This window comes from Mauremys mutica, unplaced genomic scaffold (genome assembly GCF_020497125.1).
Source record: "Mauremys mutica isolate MM-2020 ecotype Southern unplaced genomic scaffold, ASM2049712v1 Super-Scaffold_100246, whole genome shotgun sequence".
In the NCBI taxonomy this organism is placed as follows: Eukaryota; Metazoa; Chordata; order Testudines; family Geoemydidae; genus Mauremys; species Mauremys mutica.
In genome coordinates, this window is record NW_025423293.1 from 332,952 (window position 1) to 351,867 (window position 18,916).

The window sequence follows — 18,916 nt, forward strand, 5'->3', positions numbered from 1 at the left end:
GACAGGATGCTACCAAACTAAGTTTCCCTTTCTCTGGAGGTGATGGAATATTGTGTCCCTAACAGCCCAATCGCACCTTATTTCAATGTGACTAGTTGGGAATGTGAGGATGTGACCACACACTTCCCAGCTTATGGCTGCCTTTGCTGCTTAGCCGAGGAACCAGGCCTCAGACTGTCACAGTAAGAGAAGGCCATTACACAGACAGACAGTGATTTTTTATTCTTTCTTTTATATCTTTATAACTAGCTAAGTGATAAAAATACACCTAAATTCTTAAAGTACAGGCCTTTGCAGACTGGCCTGAATCTCTGTATCCTAACAGTCCTCGAGGTCAGGCAGCCTCTGGGTAAGGGGGTGGGGACTCAGATCCTTCCACTGGCCAATTCCACCAGGGTCATGTATAAACCAGGCAAGTTCCCCACAATAGCCAGACCAGATGCCCCCTTTACACTTGTGCTCTGTCCTCATTGCTTCTCTCTCTCCCTTCCCGTCATCTCTGCTGCTCCCCCTCTGGGGGCTTTCTCAGCACCTGGCCCCACAGCACTTCCTGGCAGCCAGAGACTGCGCTATCTGCATCTGCAGATGTGGCCTCCCTCCTGATTGCTAAGGAAAGGAACCTTTCCAGGAAATGGCCACAGCTTCTGGGAATCCCTGTGTGGCTGTGAACAGAGTTTGGCTCCTGGCACACAAGGCAATTTAAAAGCTGAGCACCCAGACAGGGGCTTGAACCCTGGACCCTCAGATTAAGAGCCTGATGCTCTACCAACTGAGCTACCTGAGCTTGTTAGGAAACAGCTTCACCATTCACCACAAGAGTGATTATCCCAGTGTGCAGGCAAGAGTGAGCAGGCAGGCAAAAGAGAGGCAAAAAAAGTCCCAGGAACCCCTCCTCTTTTTCTGCACAGCCACTGCCTGTCAGAAGGATTCCTCCTCCTCCTCAGGGAGACTAAATCTCTGTGCCTAGACAGCCGGTCCATCCGCTGCACCTCAATCCCCCATGCCCGAGCCTCCCTGCCAAAGCCCTGCACCTGGCCCCATACAATTAAGTCTCACGTGTCGCTGGGAACTTAACTTCTTGTGCCCAGAGCGTCTCGGCCCCCTCAGCAGATGACCTGAGAAACACAATGTCCGGCTTTTCCAAAGAAGTGTTTAGATCCCCTCATCATGTGGCCTAAAGGATAAGGCATCTCCCTGTGGATCGGATGATTCAGGATTTGAGTCCCCTCATGGTTGTGCTCACTTTGTGCTGCAAGTCCTGCTTTCTTCACAGCTGGAACCTCTTCTTGGTCACTCAGGCCAGTGCTCTGCCTTCAGCTAGAGCCCCGGGAAGGAGTTGGGGGTTGGGTGTCACAAAGGCTGGGACCTGAGCCCCAGATGCTTCCAGTCTCGCCTTTGCCCTTCCTGACTTGCCAAAGAAAATGGGCGGCTCCACTTTGAAAGTGAGCACCTTGAGTGGGGACGGTCAGAGGCCCCACCAGGGGGGCTGGCCCTGCTTTCCTACCCTCTTCTGATGTTGGCCACAGAACATCAGCAGCTGCCCTGCATGCTGGCCTGTGGGTGGCCTTCAGTGGGGTTCAACACAGCAGGGAGCAGGCTGGCCTTGTGGCTGTCTGCTGGCCACACATAGGCATGGTCCTCCCCTCCTCTTGCCCTGGCCTCTGTGGCTTTTAAGCCTTCCCTTGGAGCTGTCAGCACCAGCCGCCTCTGCTCTAGGTGCCCAGAGGAGGAGAAGTGCTGGGCTCCCGCCTGCCCAGCCCTGCTTCCTTCAAGCACAGTGGCAAGTGCCAGACTTGGGGGCACTAGGTGAAGCCGTGAGAATCCCAACCCTCAGGTGTCAGTTCTAGAGCCCTGACCCATCCAGCAGGAATGGAAACAATTGCTCTTGTAGAGCTGAAGACAGGGAAGTGGAGCAGTGTGAGCTCCAGGGCTTTACCACAAGGTCCCACTGAGATTTGAACTCAGATTGCAGGAGTCAGATTCTTGAGTGCTGCCTGTTACACCATGGGACCAGCTCATGCTGCCTTCTCTGGCCATCAGTGACCCTTATGGGGCTGGCTTGTGTAAGGGACTGTTGGCCCCTTACTAAAGCTTAGTGGGGGGGGTTTGGTTGGCTAGTTCCCAGTCCCAGTAGAAGGGGAAAGGGCGAATGGGAAATCAGGACCCTGAGACTGACAGTCCCCAGGGGCAATGGGGAGAGGCCAAAGCTCCAAGTTAGCCGCACTGACAGGCCAGGCAGTGTAATGAGGGAGTCACCAGGCCAGGGGGTCCCATCCTCCGTGGGAGCTGGAACTGCCTGGGCCAGAATGGGGTAGAGCTAAGGAGAGAGCAGGAGCCCGAGAAGAGCCAGGGAGCAGAGCTGCGCAGGTGTAGTGCCAGAAACTGCTCCCTGTAGGACTTTGCTACCTGCAGCAGTTACTGAGAGCTGAGGTTGTTCTGATTTGCTGACTTGTCCTAATTGGCTAAAACTTGACAGTGGTGGGGGATGGAAGCATAAACGCTTCGTCCTCCAAACAACCCTGCCTGGTGTCCATCTGTATCTATTACCTCTTAATACCGGATTGTGAAAAATAGAGTGAGGTCATTTAAACATCATTTATTTTGCAGCTTCATTTACTGTGCTAACAATGTAGCATCCTGACACCGATACTTCTGCCCACGTGCCCTGTGGGTTGGATTCATTTTAGTGGGACACGGGACATGTGGAGGATAATTTAAACTCTTAATTTCCTTATGGTTTCCCTGCAATATACTTCTCTGCTGGTGCAATTTCTGACCATTGCACGTCTATTGTATTTATTACAATAGCACAAGTAAGTCACACAAGTGACATAGTCTAGGGGCTTGGCGACACTTGCAAGTTAGAGCCCATTAAAGCAGCCCCGGGGGTCCTAACTCCTGAGGTGTCCACACTGGCAAGGCACATGGAGCGCCTGGGCTCTGCAGGTGGAGCTCTCCTGGTAATCCACCTCCATGAGAAGCATAAAGCTCGCTGAGCCCTGCTGAAACGCCCGGGCATCAGTGTGGACGACGTGTTGCATCACTGCACTGTGTTTGGCCTCAGGAAATGTCCCATAATCCTCTGAAGTCAAGTGCCCACTCTAGTCATTGTTTTGAAATCGGCTGCAGGCATGCGGATATCCCCTTTCAAAGCTCCGTTTCTGACAGCCGGCAGCTTATCTGCTCTGGGACAAAGCAACCATTAGTGTGGAATGCTACTGCTGTTGTGAGTGTGTATGAGGGGAGGTGGGGGTCTGCTGCTGTCCGAGCACACAAGACAGCATGCTGACACACTCTCAGCCCCCCAAACACACTGTCGCTCCCCCCACATACACACAACACACTCCCTGTCACACTCCACCCCCGCCCCCCATTTGAAAAGCATGTTGCAGCCACTTGCACACTGGCTCAGCCTTGTGCATGGTGGGGTGGCCACCTCCCCATTGATGAGACCTGGTCCCACCATCTCCATGGAGCTCCAGTCTGCCCTGCTGCCATCCCTGTCTGTGTTGTCTTCTCTAGCAGTTGACTGGAAGGTGAGCATTGGTCACATGCCATGTAGCCGTGTTGTCTCGAAGGGCGAAAGCAAGAGGAATGGTGCCTTCAGAGCCCACCCAATATTCCATAACAGAGTTAAGGAAAATATTTCTCAATGAACTCTCAGTAAAAGATCAGAAGCAGCCAGTATCTGCATCAGTCTACGAGCATTGGTATTTTCTTGACATTTGCCAGACCAACCTAACTAAAACCTAACACACATTTGAACCTCTTTTCACACTGTTGCTCATTCTCAGGGTCTGCTTTGTCTCCAGACAGATCCATTCTCTTTCAGAACAGTCTTGCTTTTTTGTCTGTTTCTCTAATTGAGGTGTCGGCGTAAACACTCCCCTTCCTTCTATTCTCAGACAAACACTAGTATTAAGTGTTTGCTACTGATGGGTCTAGAAAGCATTTGTCAAGTGGAAGATGCTGTTTCAGGGGGATTGTTCCCAAGATCCAGTACTTTGGGTTCAAATGTCTCCAAGCTTCCTTGGTGAAAATAACACCATGTTTCTTTGCAATATACAACAAGAAAGGAATTTTTTACCCCAGATGGGACTTGAACCTACAATCTCTGGCTTAGGAAGCCAATGCCTTATCCATTAGGCCACTGGGGCCCTGAAGAGTGGTAGAATGAGGGATGGAAATTCTCTCTCATGATTGCAGATTCCTCACATTCACTCAGAAGCCAAATACCCCCATTTAATCGCCTTACAGAAACGTCTGCATCCCCTGGCAGCGAGGCAACTGACAGAGCTGAGCACCACCTTTCTGCCAGCCATCTTTGGAGAAGAACCCCACCCTAGAGTCACCGCTCCCTCCTTCAGCACCTCCACGGCTGTGGCTCTGAGCGGCAGTAGGATGATTAGAGGCGAATCCGGGGCTGAAAGTGGGGTGAGGTCGGCCTGTAAGGAGTAACCAGGTGGGGCAGACCCAGGGGGAGGCTGTGGGCTGCTGGTTGGTTGTTGGGATCTGAGCTCTAGTTCAAAGCTGCACAGTGACCTGACACCCAGGGTTATAAGGCCAACACAGTGACCCCCTTACTGGCCTCGCTGACCCCCAAACCCTTGTTACTAAGGGCATTGAGGAGTCTCTGTCCCTTAATAACTTCTGGGAGCTCCCAGCAGGCTGTGGGCGTCAGCCGCCTCCTGCCACACAGGTTAGACTCTTGGCGCTGTGCCAGCCACCTCCTCACTTGCAGGCCCAGTGTAAGAAGAAGGAGGCCTGGTGCTGGCAGAAGAGGGTTTTGATTAATCAACCTCTGTGTTATGGGCACAGAACGCTTCCACTCAGTAGCATAGCTGGGGGGGAGCAGGGGGAGCAGCTAAGGGCGTCGTGTTCCTCCGGTGGGGGTGTGGAGCAGCCGTTCGTTTTCCTGTTCACACTCCTCTGCGGTGTGAAAATCGGGGAGGGGAGGCACAAGCCCCACTTCCCTCCCGAAATGACGCCCAGTGGGGGAAGCCAGGACAACAGGGTGGGGTGGCAGGTGGTGGCCAGACTCTCGCTGCCATGGTCTAGCCTAGCTCAGGGTCCAGCTCAACTTCCTCCCCGTGCCACTGGTCCCCAGTCCCCTTCCACCACCAGGTCAACCCGGGCACTAGGGCAGGAACGGGGTGAGGCAGTAAGTCAAGCCGAGCAAGGCAGGCAAAAGCGAGTCTTGTCTTCATGGGCCGCTCACAATGACGTCCTTTTTGTGTGCAACTGCTGCAAAAACTTCCCGGGCAGAGAAGCAACAGGCCAAAATACTGCCATACAGCTGCCAAAGTAGCTCAGTTTGGAGGATGTTAGACTGAAGGAATAGGGGATGAAAACTCCTCTGTGCAGCTGAGCGAGGGCAGTACCAGGGAAGGGGCATCTGTGAAAGTGTCCATGTGGAAGGTGGAAGGGATTTGGGGGCCCAGGAGGAGGCACTTGATGTTCAGTGTCTTGGAGCAGCTGGACTTGGACATATTGGGTGTTCAGGAAATGCACATTAACAACTCTAGGGTAGCCTGATGGGCAGAGGGTGATTGGACGAAGGGCCCATCTCTCTGGTCCTCCAGGCCAGGGAAGAATGATGGGGTTGGAGTCTTGTTCTTCATATTTGCGGTGCGAGTACAGAAGGTGCTGGAGCTCTGACCAGGGAGGGCATTAGGAACCCATTATCATGCAGGGAAACATTCAACCGCTGATCTATACTCTCAACAAGGAGTGTCATGTATAGCCCAGAGCAGGAACAGTTTTTACCCTGGGGGTTAGTAAACTTTCTCTCTATACAAACACCACAGCTTACAAACTCCCCACCCCCGCTCTGTGTCACCAGAGCACAACAACAACTCTCCTTGGAGCACACACAGCTCCCCAGCTCCCTGCCCGTCAGTCTCTCCAGCATTGCTCCAATCCCTTAAAGCAGGGTCTCAACCTCAATTATCTTAGGGCCGGTGCCAGTCCTCCAGTCCTCCCAGCCCCTGCCATCCCAGTCCTGACCTCCAGACTCACCACTCTGCTGGTGCCCCTCACTCCCGACCTGCAGCCCCCTGGGTTCCCCCCAGCTCTAGCGGTGCCCCTCACTACCGACTGGCAGCCCCTGATATCCCAGTCCTGACCTCCAGACTCACAGCTCTGCTGGTGCCCCTCACTCCCGACCCACAGCCTCTGATATCCCAGTCCTGACATCCGGACTCACAGCTCTGCTGGTACCCCTCACGCCTGACCTGCAGCCCCCTGGACTTCCCCCAGCTGTACCGGTGCCCCTCACTCCCGAACTGCAGCCCCCTGGGCTCCTGCTGAGCTCTGCAGTCACTGCGCTGCTGGTGCCCCTCACTCCTGACCCACAGCCCCTGTTATCCCAGTTGAGGGTAATCATCTAGTGGAACAAGCTCCGCAAGGGACGTGGTTAATTCCCCATCACTGCCCTGTGTAAATGAAGACCGCAGCTCTTGCTGCAAGACACCTGGTGTGTGGGTGTCCCTGTTCCCCCTTCAGAACCTCTGGGACATGGTGCTTCCCTCCTCCCAGTTCAAGATCCCCATCATGTGGGTGCTCTCATCCAGGATCTCTGGTGGGTGTCTCTGTCCCCCACCCCATGAACTAGCTCCCGTGTGTGGTTTCCCCTGCCTGCCCCCATCCGGGATCTGTGGGTGTCTCTGTTCCCCTTTTCAAGATCCGTGTTGCTTGGGTGCATCCCTCCCCCCAGGTCAGAATCCCCAGCATGTGGGTGCTCCCATCCCCCCATCCAGGCTTTGTGGGGGGTGTCTGTATAAAAAGAGACCGTGTCTCACTGTCTTGCCCAGGCTATGCTGCAGGGGCTATTCACAGGTGCAACCCCACTACTGATCGGCCAGGAGTTTTGACCTGCTCTGTTTCCGACCTGGGCCGGTTCACCCCTCCTTAAGCAACCTGGAGACCCCAAGCTTCTCTGAGATCACCATATTGATGCCAAGCTTAGTGCGGACACCCGATCAGCACAGCCCCCTGCAGCCTAGAACTCCTGAGCTCAAGCGATCTGCCACCCTCAGCCTGCCCAGGAGCTGGGATCACAGGCACCAGCCACAGGGCTGGGCTGGTTGCAGGGTCTCCCGCTTCCAACTTCAGGCTCAGCCTGGGAGCTCTGTGCAGGCTGAGGCCTGGTCTACACTAGGCGTTTAAATCGGTTTTAGGAGCCTAAAACCGATTTAACGCCACAACCGTCCACACTAGGAGGCACCTTATATCGATTTTAATGGCTCTTTAAATCGGTTTCTGTACTCCTGCCCAACGAGAGGAGTAGCGCTAATATCGGTATTAACATATCGGAATAGGGTTAGTGTGGCCGCAATCGACGGTATTGGCCTCCGGGAGCTATCCCACAGTGCACCACTGACCGCTCTGGACAGCATTCTCAACTCGGATGCACTGGCCAGGTAAACAGGAAAAGCCCCGCGAACTTTTGAATATTTCCTGTTTGCCCAGCGTGGAGCTCCGATCAGCACGGGTGGCGATGCAGTCCGAAATCAAAATAAAAAAAAGAGCTCCCGCATGGACCATGCGGATGTGATCGCTGTAAGGGCAGGCAAATCCGTTCTATCCGTTCTATCAGCGCTCCGTTACAGAAGATGAAATTCAGAATCCTTTTTTAAAAATCTCCAGACAGACGCCATAGCAGGGACTCAGCGCACTGCAGCGTGACAAGCGTAACGGAAAGCCAAAGAATCAAATGGATGCGCATGGACTGGAGGACTGAAGCTATCCCACAGTTCCTGCAGCCTCCTAAAATTATTTGCATTCTTGGCTGAGCTCCAAATGCTTCTAGGGTCAAACACAGTGCCCGCGGGTCAGGGCATAGCTTGGCAATCTACTCACCCACCCCCCACCCACCCCCAGAAGCGAAAGGTAAAACAATCCTCTGACTCTTTTACATGTCACCCTATCTTTACTGAATGCTGCAGATAGACGCGATAGTGCAGCACTCAACACCAACATCCTTGCTCCCCCCCCCGTCATGGGCGGCTGATGGTACAAAATGATGGAAATCCATCCTCATCATCAGCCTCAGCTGATGGTACAAAAGGACTGGTAACCATCCTCGTCATCAGCCTATTGGCCCTAATTTTTTCTGGTGGATGGATGGTGCAATATGGCTGGTAACCATCCTCATCATAGCAACAGGGGGCTGAGCTCCATCAGCCCCCACCCTTCATGTGTAAAGAAAAGATTCAGTTGCCCCTGGACTAGCAGTGGGATGCTGGGCTTCTCTCCTACACACTGCTTAATGTCCTGTCTGGACTATCATAGCAGCTGGAGGCTGCCTTCCACTCATTTCTCACTAACAAGTCAGTGTGTCTTATTCCTGCATTCTTTATTAATTCATCACACAAGTGGGGGGACAATGCTACGGTAGCCAAGAAAGGCTGGGGGAAGAACGGAATCAACAGGTGGGGTTGTTACAGGAGCACCCCCTGTGAATAGCATACAGATAATAATTTCTGCGGGCTCTGACACAGAGCAGGTGGTTCTCTAGCACACTTGCCTATATTAGGCAGCACTGATTCTATTTTTAGATACCAAAAAGGAGGGATTGACTCAGGGAGTCATTCCCAATTTTTGCTTTTGCGCCCCTGGCTGATCGGCCAGGGGCACTTATGACAGCAGCCAATGGTACAAAACGATGGAAGGTACAATATGGCTAGTAACCACTCTTGGCTTTTGCGCCCCTGGCTGATTGACCAGGGGCACTAGCAGCAAATGGTACAAAAGGACTGGTAGCCATGATCATCCTCAGTTCCAATTTATGGAAGGGTTTGGATGGTGCAATATGGCTAGTAACCATCTCTGCTGTCATGCAAAAGCAAAAGCATGCTTCTGTGTAGCGCTGCTGAATCGCCTGTGTGAGCGGCATCTAGTACACATACGGTGAGAGTCACAAACGGCAAAAAAAGCTCCATGATTGCCATGCTATGGCATCTGCCAGGGCAATCCAGGGGAAAAAGGCGCGAAATGCTTGTCTGCCGTTGCTTTCCCAGACGAAGGAGTGACTGACGACATTTACCCAGAACCACCCGCGACAATGATTTTTGCCCCATCAGGCACTGGGATCTCAACCCGGAAGTTCCAAGGGGCGGGGGAGGCTGCGGGAACTATGGGATAGCTAGGGAATAGCTACCCACAGTGCAACGCTCCAGAAATCGACGCTAGCCTCGGACCATGGACGCACACCACCGATTTAATGTGTTTAGTGTGGCCGCGCGCACTCGATTTTATAAAATCTGTTTTACAAAACCGGTTTATGCAAATTCGGAATAGTCCCGTAGTGTAGACGTACCCTCAGCCTGAGCGGGTGGAAGTGGAGCCTGGCACTGAGCTGATGCACTGAGGGTTATTTGCACTGCGCGCTTCACACGGAGGTGAAAACACGGGGCACAGATCTTTGAGCACAACCCTCGTCCTGAGGAATGGGGGAGGGGGTGGCTGCATAAAGAGAGACCGGCTCTCCCTGGTGGGGCTGCAACAGCTCTTCACAGGGGCAGTCCCACTGCCAATTGGTACCAGAGTTTTGCCGGCCTCCTTTCCTGGGCTGGCTCCCCTCTCCCTAGGGGGAACTGGTGGCCCCAAACTTCCCAGAAACCATCATAGCGAGGCCAACCTGAGCACAGACACCTGCTCAGCACCCCGGGGTACAGCCCTGAACTCCGGCAATCAGCTACATGCAGCTGCCCACCCAACAAGCGTTACACGCAGGAGCCTTCGTGCCCCGCGTGTTCAGGTCCCTCCCAGCGCCAGTTTTAAACTCCGCTGCTCAGTTCTAAGCTTTGGCCACACGGGGGCAGCCTGGAGCTCAGCCAACGCCTCCCGGTGCTGGTTGCGTTTCCCGCTCCTCGTGGCAGGTTCACACCCCGCAGGCAGATCTCTGAATCGGAGCCGAACCGTTCCCCAAATCCAGGGCTTTAGCAGCAGCTTTGCTAGGAAAGCGCTGACGTCCCCAAGTAAGAGCCAGAGCGCTGTGTCCAGGATCTTCTCTTGGGCCCCTCACCGTGGTGTCTGTCAGGCGCAAGGAGAAACCAGGGAAATGTTTTCATGGCGTTTAAGGGCAGAAGGGGCCATTAGCTCAGCTAGTCTGACCCCCGAATAACACAGAATTACACCATGACACACATTGATCCCACAGACCTTAGATAGATCAAAGCGTTTCAGCCCTCAGGAAGGAGGCTAAACTGGGTACCAGAGGCAGCGAACAAGGGGCCCCCAAGGCAATGGCAGGGAGCTGACGAGGTGAAATATGCCCAGATGATCCCAGCAGGCGACCCACCCCCATGCCACAGAGGTGGGAGTCCCTGTTCCTCCTGCCCTTAAGAATCTCTGGTGGTAAGTGGGTCCCCCCAGTTCCCCAGGTAAGAATCCTCCATGTGGTTTCCCTGGCTTCACCTCCAGATAAGAACATTGTGTGGAGGGAGTGGGAGGAAGGTTGTCTGGCAGATCTGTAAAGGGGGACTGTGTCTCCCTGTCTGGCCCAGGCTCCTGGGAGGAAGTGATCTCAGTGTGTCTGGCTGTCTCCATTCCTCCCACCCATAAGAATCCCTGGTGTGTGGGTGCACCCTAGACCATTAAGGATCTCTGGTGGGTGGGTGTCTCTCTCCCCTAGTCAGGATCTCTGGGACGTGCCTGTATAAAAAGAGACTCTGACTCACCCAGGCTGGGCTGCCATCATGGAACAGACCAGTTCCTTCTGTGGAGGGTTTGTGTTCCTCCAAGGACGTGATCTCAGTGTGTGTGGGTGTCCCTGTCCCTTCAACCCTTAACAATCCCTGGTGCGTGGGTGCGCTGGGCCCCATTACAATCCCCTGTCTTACCCATGAGGGATCCGGTGGATGTGGGTGTTCTCCACGCTACTGGTGGTGTCTTGTGCCCCTGTCCCTGCTGGTTAATAGTGGAGTGTGTGGGTGTCCCCCCGACCGTTAAGGATCCGTGTTGTGCGGATGCCCCCGTTCTTCTAATTAAGAATGGTGCAACGGAGCATATGGGTGCTCCCATCCCCCCAGCCAGGCTCTGCGGGGGAGGGGGGTGTATAAAAAGAGACCGTGTCTCACTGTCTTGCCCAGGCTATGCTGCAGGGGCTATTCACAGGCGCGACCCCACTACTGATCGGCACGGGAGTTTTGACCTGCTCCATTTCTGACCGGGGCCGGTTCACCCCTCCTTAGGCAACCTGGGGACCCCAAGCTTCCCCGGGATCACCATATTGATGCCGAACTTAGTGCGGACACCCGATCGGCACAGCCCCCTCCCCTGGCAGCCAGAACTCTCCGCAGAACTGCCATGGTTGCTCTCCTGGGTGTCTGGTCAAGGATGGCTACCGGCTTCTCCTGAGAATGCAGCTGAGAAATGACTCACCCCTCTCTAGATTCTCGCCTGTGGGCTCTGAGAAGCAGGATGGGGCCTGTATGATAAAGTCCATGCAACATTCCCCTCTCATCCCAGCCCTGCTATGTCGCCAGTAGCTGCTGTCCCTGGGTAGCAGCAAAGGATGTTTCCCATCATTCAGGAGACCCCAGCCTGGGACTAAAGTCAGCCCAGCCCAGACCCCACACCCTAAAGTGAATAAGGAAAAGTTATTTACTTGTTCCCATAATACAAGAACTAGGGGTCACCAAATGAAAGTAATAGGCAGCAGATTTAAAACAAATAAAAGGAGGTTCTTCACACAGCGCACAGTCAACATGTCAAACTCCTTGCCTGAGGAGGCTGTGAAGGCTAGGACTATAACAGCGTTTAAAAGAGAATTAGATACATTAATGGAGATTAAGTCCATCAATGTCTATTAGCCAGGATGGGTAAGGAATGGTGTCCCTAGCCTCTGTTTGTCAGAGGATGGAGATGGATGGCAGGGGAGAGATCACTTGATCATTACCTGTTAGAGTCACTCCCTCTGGGGCACCTGGCATTGGCCACTGTTGGCAGACAGGATACTGGGCTGGATGGACCTTTGGTCTGACCCAGTATGGCCATTCTTACGTTCTTATGAAGGGAGGGAGCAAACACTGCAACAGAGTTTCTGTAGTGTAGTGGTTATCATGTTTGCCTCACATGCAAAAGGTCTTTGGTTTGAAACCAGGCAGAAACACATGGGTTTACTTCTTCTGCCTAGCCAGGAAAGCACTCCTACTGCTGCCACTGGTCTGTCCTTGCGATAACCCCAACCCCTGCATGGCAGAGCGTGGTGAAATGAGCTGAGAAGAAGCCTTGGCATCAACAGGGGAAGGCTAGAGGATCTTGGCCAGTCACCTGCCTATGCTCAGGTGCAACTTGGACTAATCAAGTTTGACTGCAGAGATCTCTCCCACTGGCTTGGAGAGCCTGTAATAGCAGTGCTACAGCAGCACAGCTACATTGGTGCAGCTGCGCCAACATCAGCTTTATTGTGTAGCCACAGGATCAGACACAAAAGCATGGAATCAGGACTCAACATGTGTGTATCCAGAAGTCTGAAATTGGAGCCTGATACATTCATTGCCTCATTGGTTATCATTTTTAAAGCCTGAAAGTCCTTGTTACTCAATCAGGCAGCCAGTTTGGGATCCACAGGGAAGGAACGTCCTAGGAAGCACTCTCTCTTTGGATCCAAATGGTGAAGGATGATTGTTCTCAATCTAACCCTGGTATCCTCTGGAACTGTCATCAGTGACACAGAACTAGGAAGTGGAGTGGTACAAACAATTTTCCTTGGGTCATTGGCCACCATAGCTTCCTTTACTGGGGCAGAAACCAAGAACTGGGTGTGGACTCTTTCCAAATCCTTGGCCTTGGTTAGGGTAAATTTACACTTCTCTGAAGTGGAATCCTTTAAAAAACCACTCAAAATCTCAGCAGTGTTAGTGAGGAATGGCTTCCCAGAACATGCCCAGCTTTTCTTTAATTTGGTGGCACAGGTCCAGGCAAGGAACTGGATACAGGCCTGGATCAGAATCTCTGTTAGTTACCAGAGCTGGAGTTTCTATTGAAAAATAATTTTTTTTCTGCAGCTATTAGATTTACGAAACACACATTTTTAGCATCCAGAAAGGATAAATTCAACAAAAAACCCACTTCTATTTCCTCAACATCTGTGTCATGAAGGGCATCTCCCATAACATAGGATTGGCTAGGAGAGAGCTTCTGTGGGGCCTGGGTTATAAATGCTTTGGAAACCAAACACATGGGCATTGTGCCTAGTTCAAAATCACTTACCATGGAATTCTCTCCCCAGATCATATGAGACAATATTGACTTAAACAATTGAACTACACTGTGATCATATGCAATTCCTTCAGTTAGTTCAGGTGCTGCTGTTGTACACCATTTCCGAGTGGAAATTTTAAATCACTGCTGTTTGTTGGTTAGCATGTCCAGTAAATTGGAGAGTTCTCTCCTTTGACAGAACTGCACTTGAACTTTCTCCATGTCATCATGGAGGGATGGGGAAAAAGCAAACCTGAAGTGAGAAATGACGACTTTAGCAAATGGTCATTTGTCTTAAATTCTCCAATAAAGCTCAGCTACATCCTATCAAACTGAACTAATATCTAATTGGGTGACCAAACAGCCTCCAGGAAAGATAGAAACCCACATCACAGAGATATAGAATACACGGCAATGAAAGTGTGAAGTGAAATTCCAGAGCAGGTTACATGTGATTATTCAGAATCAGGACAAGAGATTCTCCCATCACATTCTCCTCTGATCCATTCAAACATACTTCACTCAGCACTGTCTCAATAGCCAGTTATGTTATTTACAAATTTTTTAGTATCCGAGCATTGCCATAATGGGGGACAAAACCACTCACCTGCCAGAAGTGGCTTTACCAATAGATGGAACCTGGGATTTAAACTCCCAATGAGCACACTGTGTTTGGGATCCATTTGAATTCCCCTTCCAGGTCTTTGACACTTTCATCTCCAGTCATAGCAACTCTGATATACGATTAAAGAAGTCAAAGCATCATCTCCAAGCACAGACAGCTGAGAACTCGTCCTCACAGGACACTTTGAGATGTGGATGGATAGAATGTGATGAAGATAACCTCTGCATGGCTCAGACAAAAGGTAGCAGTTCTGCAGTGATGGGGAAGGAGGGAATCTCTGAGTTTCCTCATCTCCTTCCAGTGTCACAGAGGCTGAAATTACACTTTTTTTCCTGCCCTTGCTCCTCTTCATTTAACTATAATTTGAAAAATTCCCATTATATCTGCTCTTCAGCACAACCCAGAGCAACGCAGAACAAGTGGCAATGATACAATCTGTATCACTGGTGACTAACAATAACTTTGAAATAGGAAGAATAGTATAAATGTGATGCTCCCTGGTTCCTGATAGGAAGGGCACACTTGAATTACTCATGGGATAATGGAGTTGATAGAAAGGACAAATGGGTCCACCTCAAAACAGGGCAAACTGCAAAAGGCAAAAATGGGCCACTCATCTGGTCAAACTGAGGGATAACCATGCTGCAAACAGTTCAAACAGCTTTAAAAGTTACTATGTGGGAATCAGGAAAATTATAAAAGAAAAAAAAGTATTGATAGCCCTAGAGGTGTTTATGTTGTTGATCTCCCTTGCAGATTCTCTGATGACTATCATGGGCTAAGTGCCCACAGAAGGTTTTTCCACACTCACTGCATTTATAGGGCCTCTCCCCTGTGTGGATTCGCTGATGCCTAATAAGGTGTGAACTGCGACTGAAAGTTTTTCCACACTCACTGCATTCATAGGGCCTCTTCCCTGTGTGGATTCTCCGATGTCTAATAAGGACTGAGCTGCGATTGAAGGTTTCCCCACACTCACTGCATTCATAGGGCCTCTCCCCTGTGTGGATTCTCTGATGTTGAGAAAGGGCTGAGCTGTCAGTGAAGCATTTTCTACACTCACTGCATTCATAGGGCCTCTCCCCTGTGTGGATTCTCCGATGTCTAATAAGGACTGAGCTGCGATTGAAGGTTTCCCCACACTCACTGCATTCATAGGGCCTCTCCCCTGTGTGGATTCTCTGATGTTGAGAAAGGGCTGAGCTGTCAGTGAAGCATTTTCTACACTCACTGCATTCATAGGGCCTCTCCCCTGTGTGGATTCTCCGATGTCTAATAAGGACTGAGCTGCGATTGAAGGTTTCCCCACACTCACTGCATTCATAGGTCCTCTCCCCTGTGTGGATTCTCTGATGTTGAGAAAGGGCTGAGCTGTCAGTGAAGCATTTTCTACAGTCACTGCATTCATAGGGCCTCTCCCCTGTGTGGATTCTCCGATGTCTAATAAGGACTGAGCTGCGATTGAAGGTTTCCCCACACTCACTGCATTCATAGGGCCTCTCCCCTGTGTGGATTCTCTGATGGGTAAGAAGGTTTGAGCTGCGATTGAAGGTTTTCCCACACTCACTGCATTCATAGGGCCTCTCCCCTGTGTGGATTCTCTGATGCCCAGTAAGGCCTGATCTGCTAGTGAAGCTTTTCCCACACTCACTGCATTCGTAGGGCCTCTCCCCTGTGTGGATTCTCTGATGTTGATAAAGGCCTGATCTGCTAGTGAAGCTTTTCCCACACTCACTGCATTCATAGGACCTCTTCCCTGTGTGGATTCTCCGATGCCTAATAAGGTGTGAACTGCGACTGAAGGTTTTCCCGCAGTCACTGCATTCATAGGGCCGCTCTCCTGTGTGGATTCTCTGATGCCTAATAAGGACTGAGCTGTGCCTGAATTTTTCCCCACACTCTCTGCATTCATGGGGCCTCTCCCCTGTGTGGATTCTTTGATGCCTAATAAGGTGCGAACTGTGACTGAAGGTTTTTCCACACTCACTGCATTCATAGGGCCTCTTCCCTGTGTGGATTCTGTGATGCTTTAGAAGGATGGAGTAATCACATATATTTTTCCCACACTCAGTGCATGTCTTTTTTCTCTTTCCGCTCAGGATTTCCTGTTGTGTTTTGGTTTCCTTGAGGTCTTTCTGAGTTTCCTGACAGGAAATACATTTATCCACTTTCTCCCCTGGCTGGTTTCCCTGCTCTCCTTCTGGTCTGTGCTGAATGTCACGGGATTTTTCCTGCTTATGACTCCAGGACACATTCCTTTTCGATCTTTGCGATAATGCTCTGTGTTTATCCACTTGCTCAACAGTCTCCTGCTGAGAATTCTGCTCCTCTTTCTCACATACCCTTGCGTCACCTGCTGTGATAGAGACAGAAACCTCAGCCAGGGATGGAAAGGGGAAGGCCAAACCAATACAGGTACTGGAGAGAGGTCAAATAAAAATCAGGAACTGAACTCCCCCAAGTTCTTCCCCAAACAGGAGAGAGGAGGGGATCAATTCAGACTTCACATCCCATCCAAACTCACAGGGGGAAGGGAGGAAGCTACTGCCTGGTGTCTGCTAGTGTCTACAGGAAGCCATGAGCTATATTTACCCTAAGGATACGACCCCTGCTAGGGACAGTAATGAACTGAGAGACCTTCCAAGGGCATTGTAGGGCATCCCAGATGTTTCCTTCAGGCACTTACAGATTCTGAGTTGGTTTAATATTTCCTCACCTGTGCAGGGAGCTCTCAGGATCTCTCTTTCCTCTGAACCCTGGAGGTCTGGGACCCATGGCTCTTCCCCTTGTTCCAGCTGGGAGATCACATCAGGTTGGGAAATTGGAAACCCTGCTCAGATGAAAGAAAACAAAGGAGGTCACTTGATTTCATAACTCTGTCATAAAAACATTCTATTAATTTAACTTCAGTGCTTAGTGTGACGGGTGTGCCTGGGGCAGTCCGCACTGAAAATGCCAGGGTCAGGGCAGGATGAAAAAGGGAGAGCAGATGCTCCCAAAACTGGTGGTTAACACTGAAGTTAAACTCAACGATCAGTCACAAACTGTGCTTCTGATCCCACACACGGGTTATCGAGAAGCTGAAAAAAGAAATCACACGGCCCCCTTTATTGCATTCCAGTTCTCCGACTCCCAATCAGCACCTAGGTCCAGTACAGTGAGAGGTTATTTAAAAACTCTGCTCATATACAAAATGTTTTTCTGACCCCAAAAGGTCAGCCACATTACAAGATCACTATAGGTTTGGATCTTACCCAAAAGACCACACTGCCAGCCAATCCTTTAGCATGGAAAGACAAGACAGGACACGACACAAAAAAAGTTGTTAAATGGAAAAGCAGTGAGATGCATTCCAAAATCTATATATCAGGTTATTAGCAGTATTGTTGAGCTGCTGGCTTGAAAGTCCGTCTGGAACACATCCACAAGTTCGATGGGTCTTTCAGTCCTTTGTTCCAGGCTTCAATTTGTAGAGAAGTTGCTCCAGAGTTAGGAAGAGGGATTGAAGACAAAATGGAGATGATGCAGCTGCCCTTTATATTCCTTTTGCCATGTGGCTTGTACTACCTGTTTCCCAAACACAAGCTTCACAGCACAGGGCATGGAAAAGCCTCGGAAGTCTCAGCACACAGACATACCCCTGCATGTCTTGCTGACTCAATAGGTTTATGCCCTTGATCAGGGATGGGCAAATTACGGCCCACGGGCCACATCCAGCCGACAGGACCGTCCTGCCCAGTGCCTGAGCTCCTGGCTGGGGAGGCTAGCCCCTCCCCCGCAGCCACACCACCGTGCGGGCAGTGCTCCTGCGGGGCGGGGCGGGGCTGTGCGCTCCTGCAGGGCAATGTGTCTGGCTCTGCGTGGTCCACGTGGCTGCCAGACACGCTGCTCTGAGCGGCATGGTAAGGAGGTGGGGGCGTTGGATAAGGGGCAGGGAGTCCCAGGGGGCAGTCAGGGGACCATTGGATGGGGCGGAGGTTCTGGGAGGACGGGGGCTGGATAGGTGTGGGAGTCCCAAGGGTCTGTCAGTGGGCAAGGGGGTGGATAGAGGTCAGGGCAGTCAAGGGACAGGTAGCAACGGGGTTGGGTAGGGGGTGGGGTCCTGGATATGAACCCATATCCACACCCCCGCCCCCTGACAGACCCTGGGACTCCTACGCCTATCAAACCCCCCAGGTCTCCATCCCCTGACCGACCGCCCAACCGTCCCCTGCTCCCTGTCCCCTGACTGCCCCCCAGGGCTCTCTGCCCCTTATCCAACCCCCCGGCCCTGGCCCCCTTACCACAGCCACGCGGCCTGCTGCAGCTAGACACGGGGTCCCTCAGGAGCGCGCAGACCAGCCCCCTTACCATGCCACTCAGAACAGTAGGAGCTTGCAGCCCCACCGCTGCAGCACTGCCCAGGAGCGGTGGGCCAGAGCGCTGAGGGCGCGGCATGTTGAGGCTGCAGGGGGACAGCGGGGGCGAGGGGACAGCAGGGAGAGGAGGGGAGGGGAGGGGACGGGGGAGCCTCCCCGGCCGGGAGCTCAGGGGCCGGATGTCGCCTGCGGGCCGTAGTTTACCCACCCCTGACTTACATGTTAGTTTGTAAAAAGAACAGGAGTACTTGTGGCACCTTAGAGACTAACAAATTTATTTGTGGTTTATCTTGCATTTCTTTTGTAAACAATTCTGACTTTTATGACTTGTTACCTGTACTCACTTAAAATCTTTTTTTTTTGGTAATTAACAATCTTGTTTTATTGTTTTATTCAACTAGCGTGTTTGGATTAAAGTGTGTTGGAAACTGCATTTGGGATGTAGTGGGGTGGACGTCCGCTCCTGCTTTGAAGGGTTAAAAACAGCCCTGGGAGGGGGCTGTGGCTGGAGAAAGCAGCTTTTAGGTTGGGCTGCTTGGGGGAAGTGGCTGCAGCTGGGGCCATGCCCCAAACAGACTCAGCTGCCCTATAAAGGCAGAGAAGCCGGGGCAGATAGAATCTCTCTCTGTTTGTAGAGGGAGATGGGCCTGACTGCAGGGAGCTAGACACAGGGTACCTGAGTGGAGCAGGGCTGGGGAAAGGCAGAGGAGCTGGGGAGCTCCAG

General features: G+C 51.8%; 1 protein-coding gene and 3 non-coding genes across 4 annotated transcripts; 1 reads left to right on the forward strand and 3 right to left on the reverse strand.

The window, feature by feature from the left end:
• Nucleotides 1-711: 711 nt before the first annotated feature.
• Nucleotides 712-784, reverse strand: TRNAK-CUU. Its single transcript has one exon. It is a non-coding gene; the product is annotated as a tRNA-Lys (tRNA).
• Nucleotides 785-4,084: 3,300 nt separating this feature from the next.
• On the reverse strand, nt 4,085-4,157 carry TRNAR-CCU. Its single transcript has one exon. It is a non-coding gene; the product is annotated as a tRNA-Arg (tRNA).
• Nucleotides 4,158-12,042: 7,885 nt separating this feature from the next.
• Nucleotides 12,043-12,115, forward strand: TRNAV-CAC. The gene has a single exon. It is a non-coding gene; the product is annotated as a tRNA-Val (tRNA).
• Nucleotides 12,116-14,682: 2,567 nt separating this feature from the next.
• On the reverse strand, nt 14,683-18,018 carry LOC123360273 (zinc finger protein 418-like; the record flags this gene model as incomplete). Its single annotated transcript, XM_045001195.1, has 2 exons — nt 18,004-18,018; nt 14,683-15,837 (listed from the first exon to the last, which is right to left on the reverse strand). Coding segments are annotated over exons 1-2 (1,170 nt in total), but the record flags the coding sequence as incomplete, so codon positions are not given.
• Between the last annotated feature and the right edge of the window lie 898 nt (nt 18,019-18,916).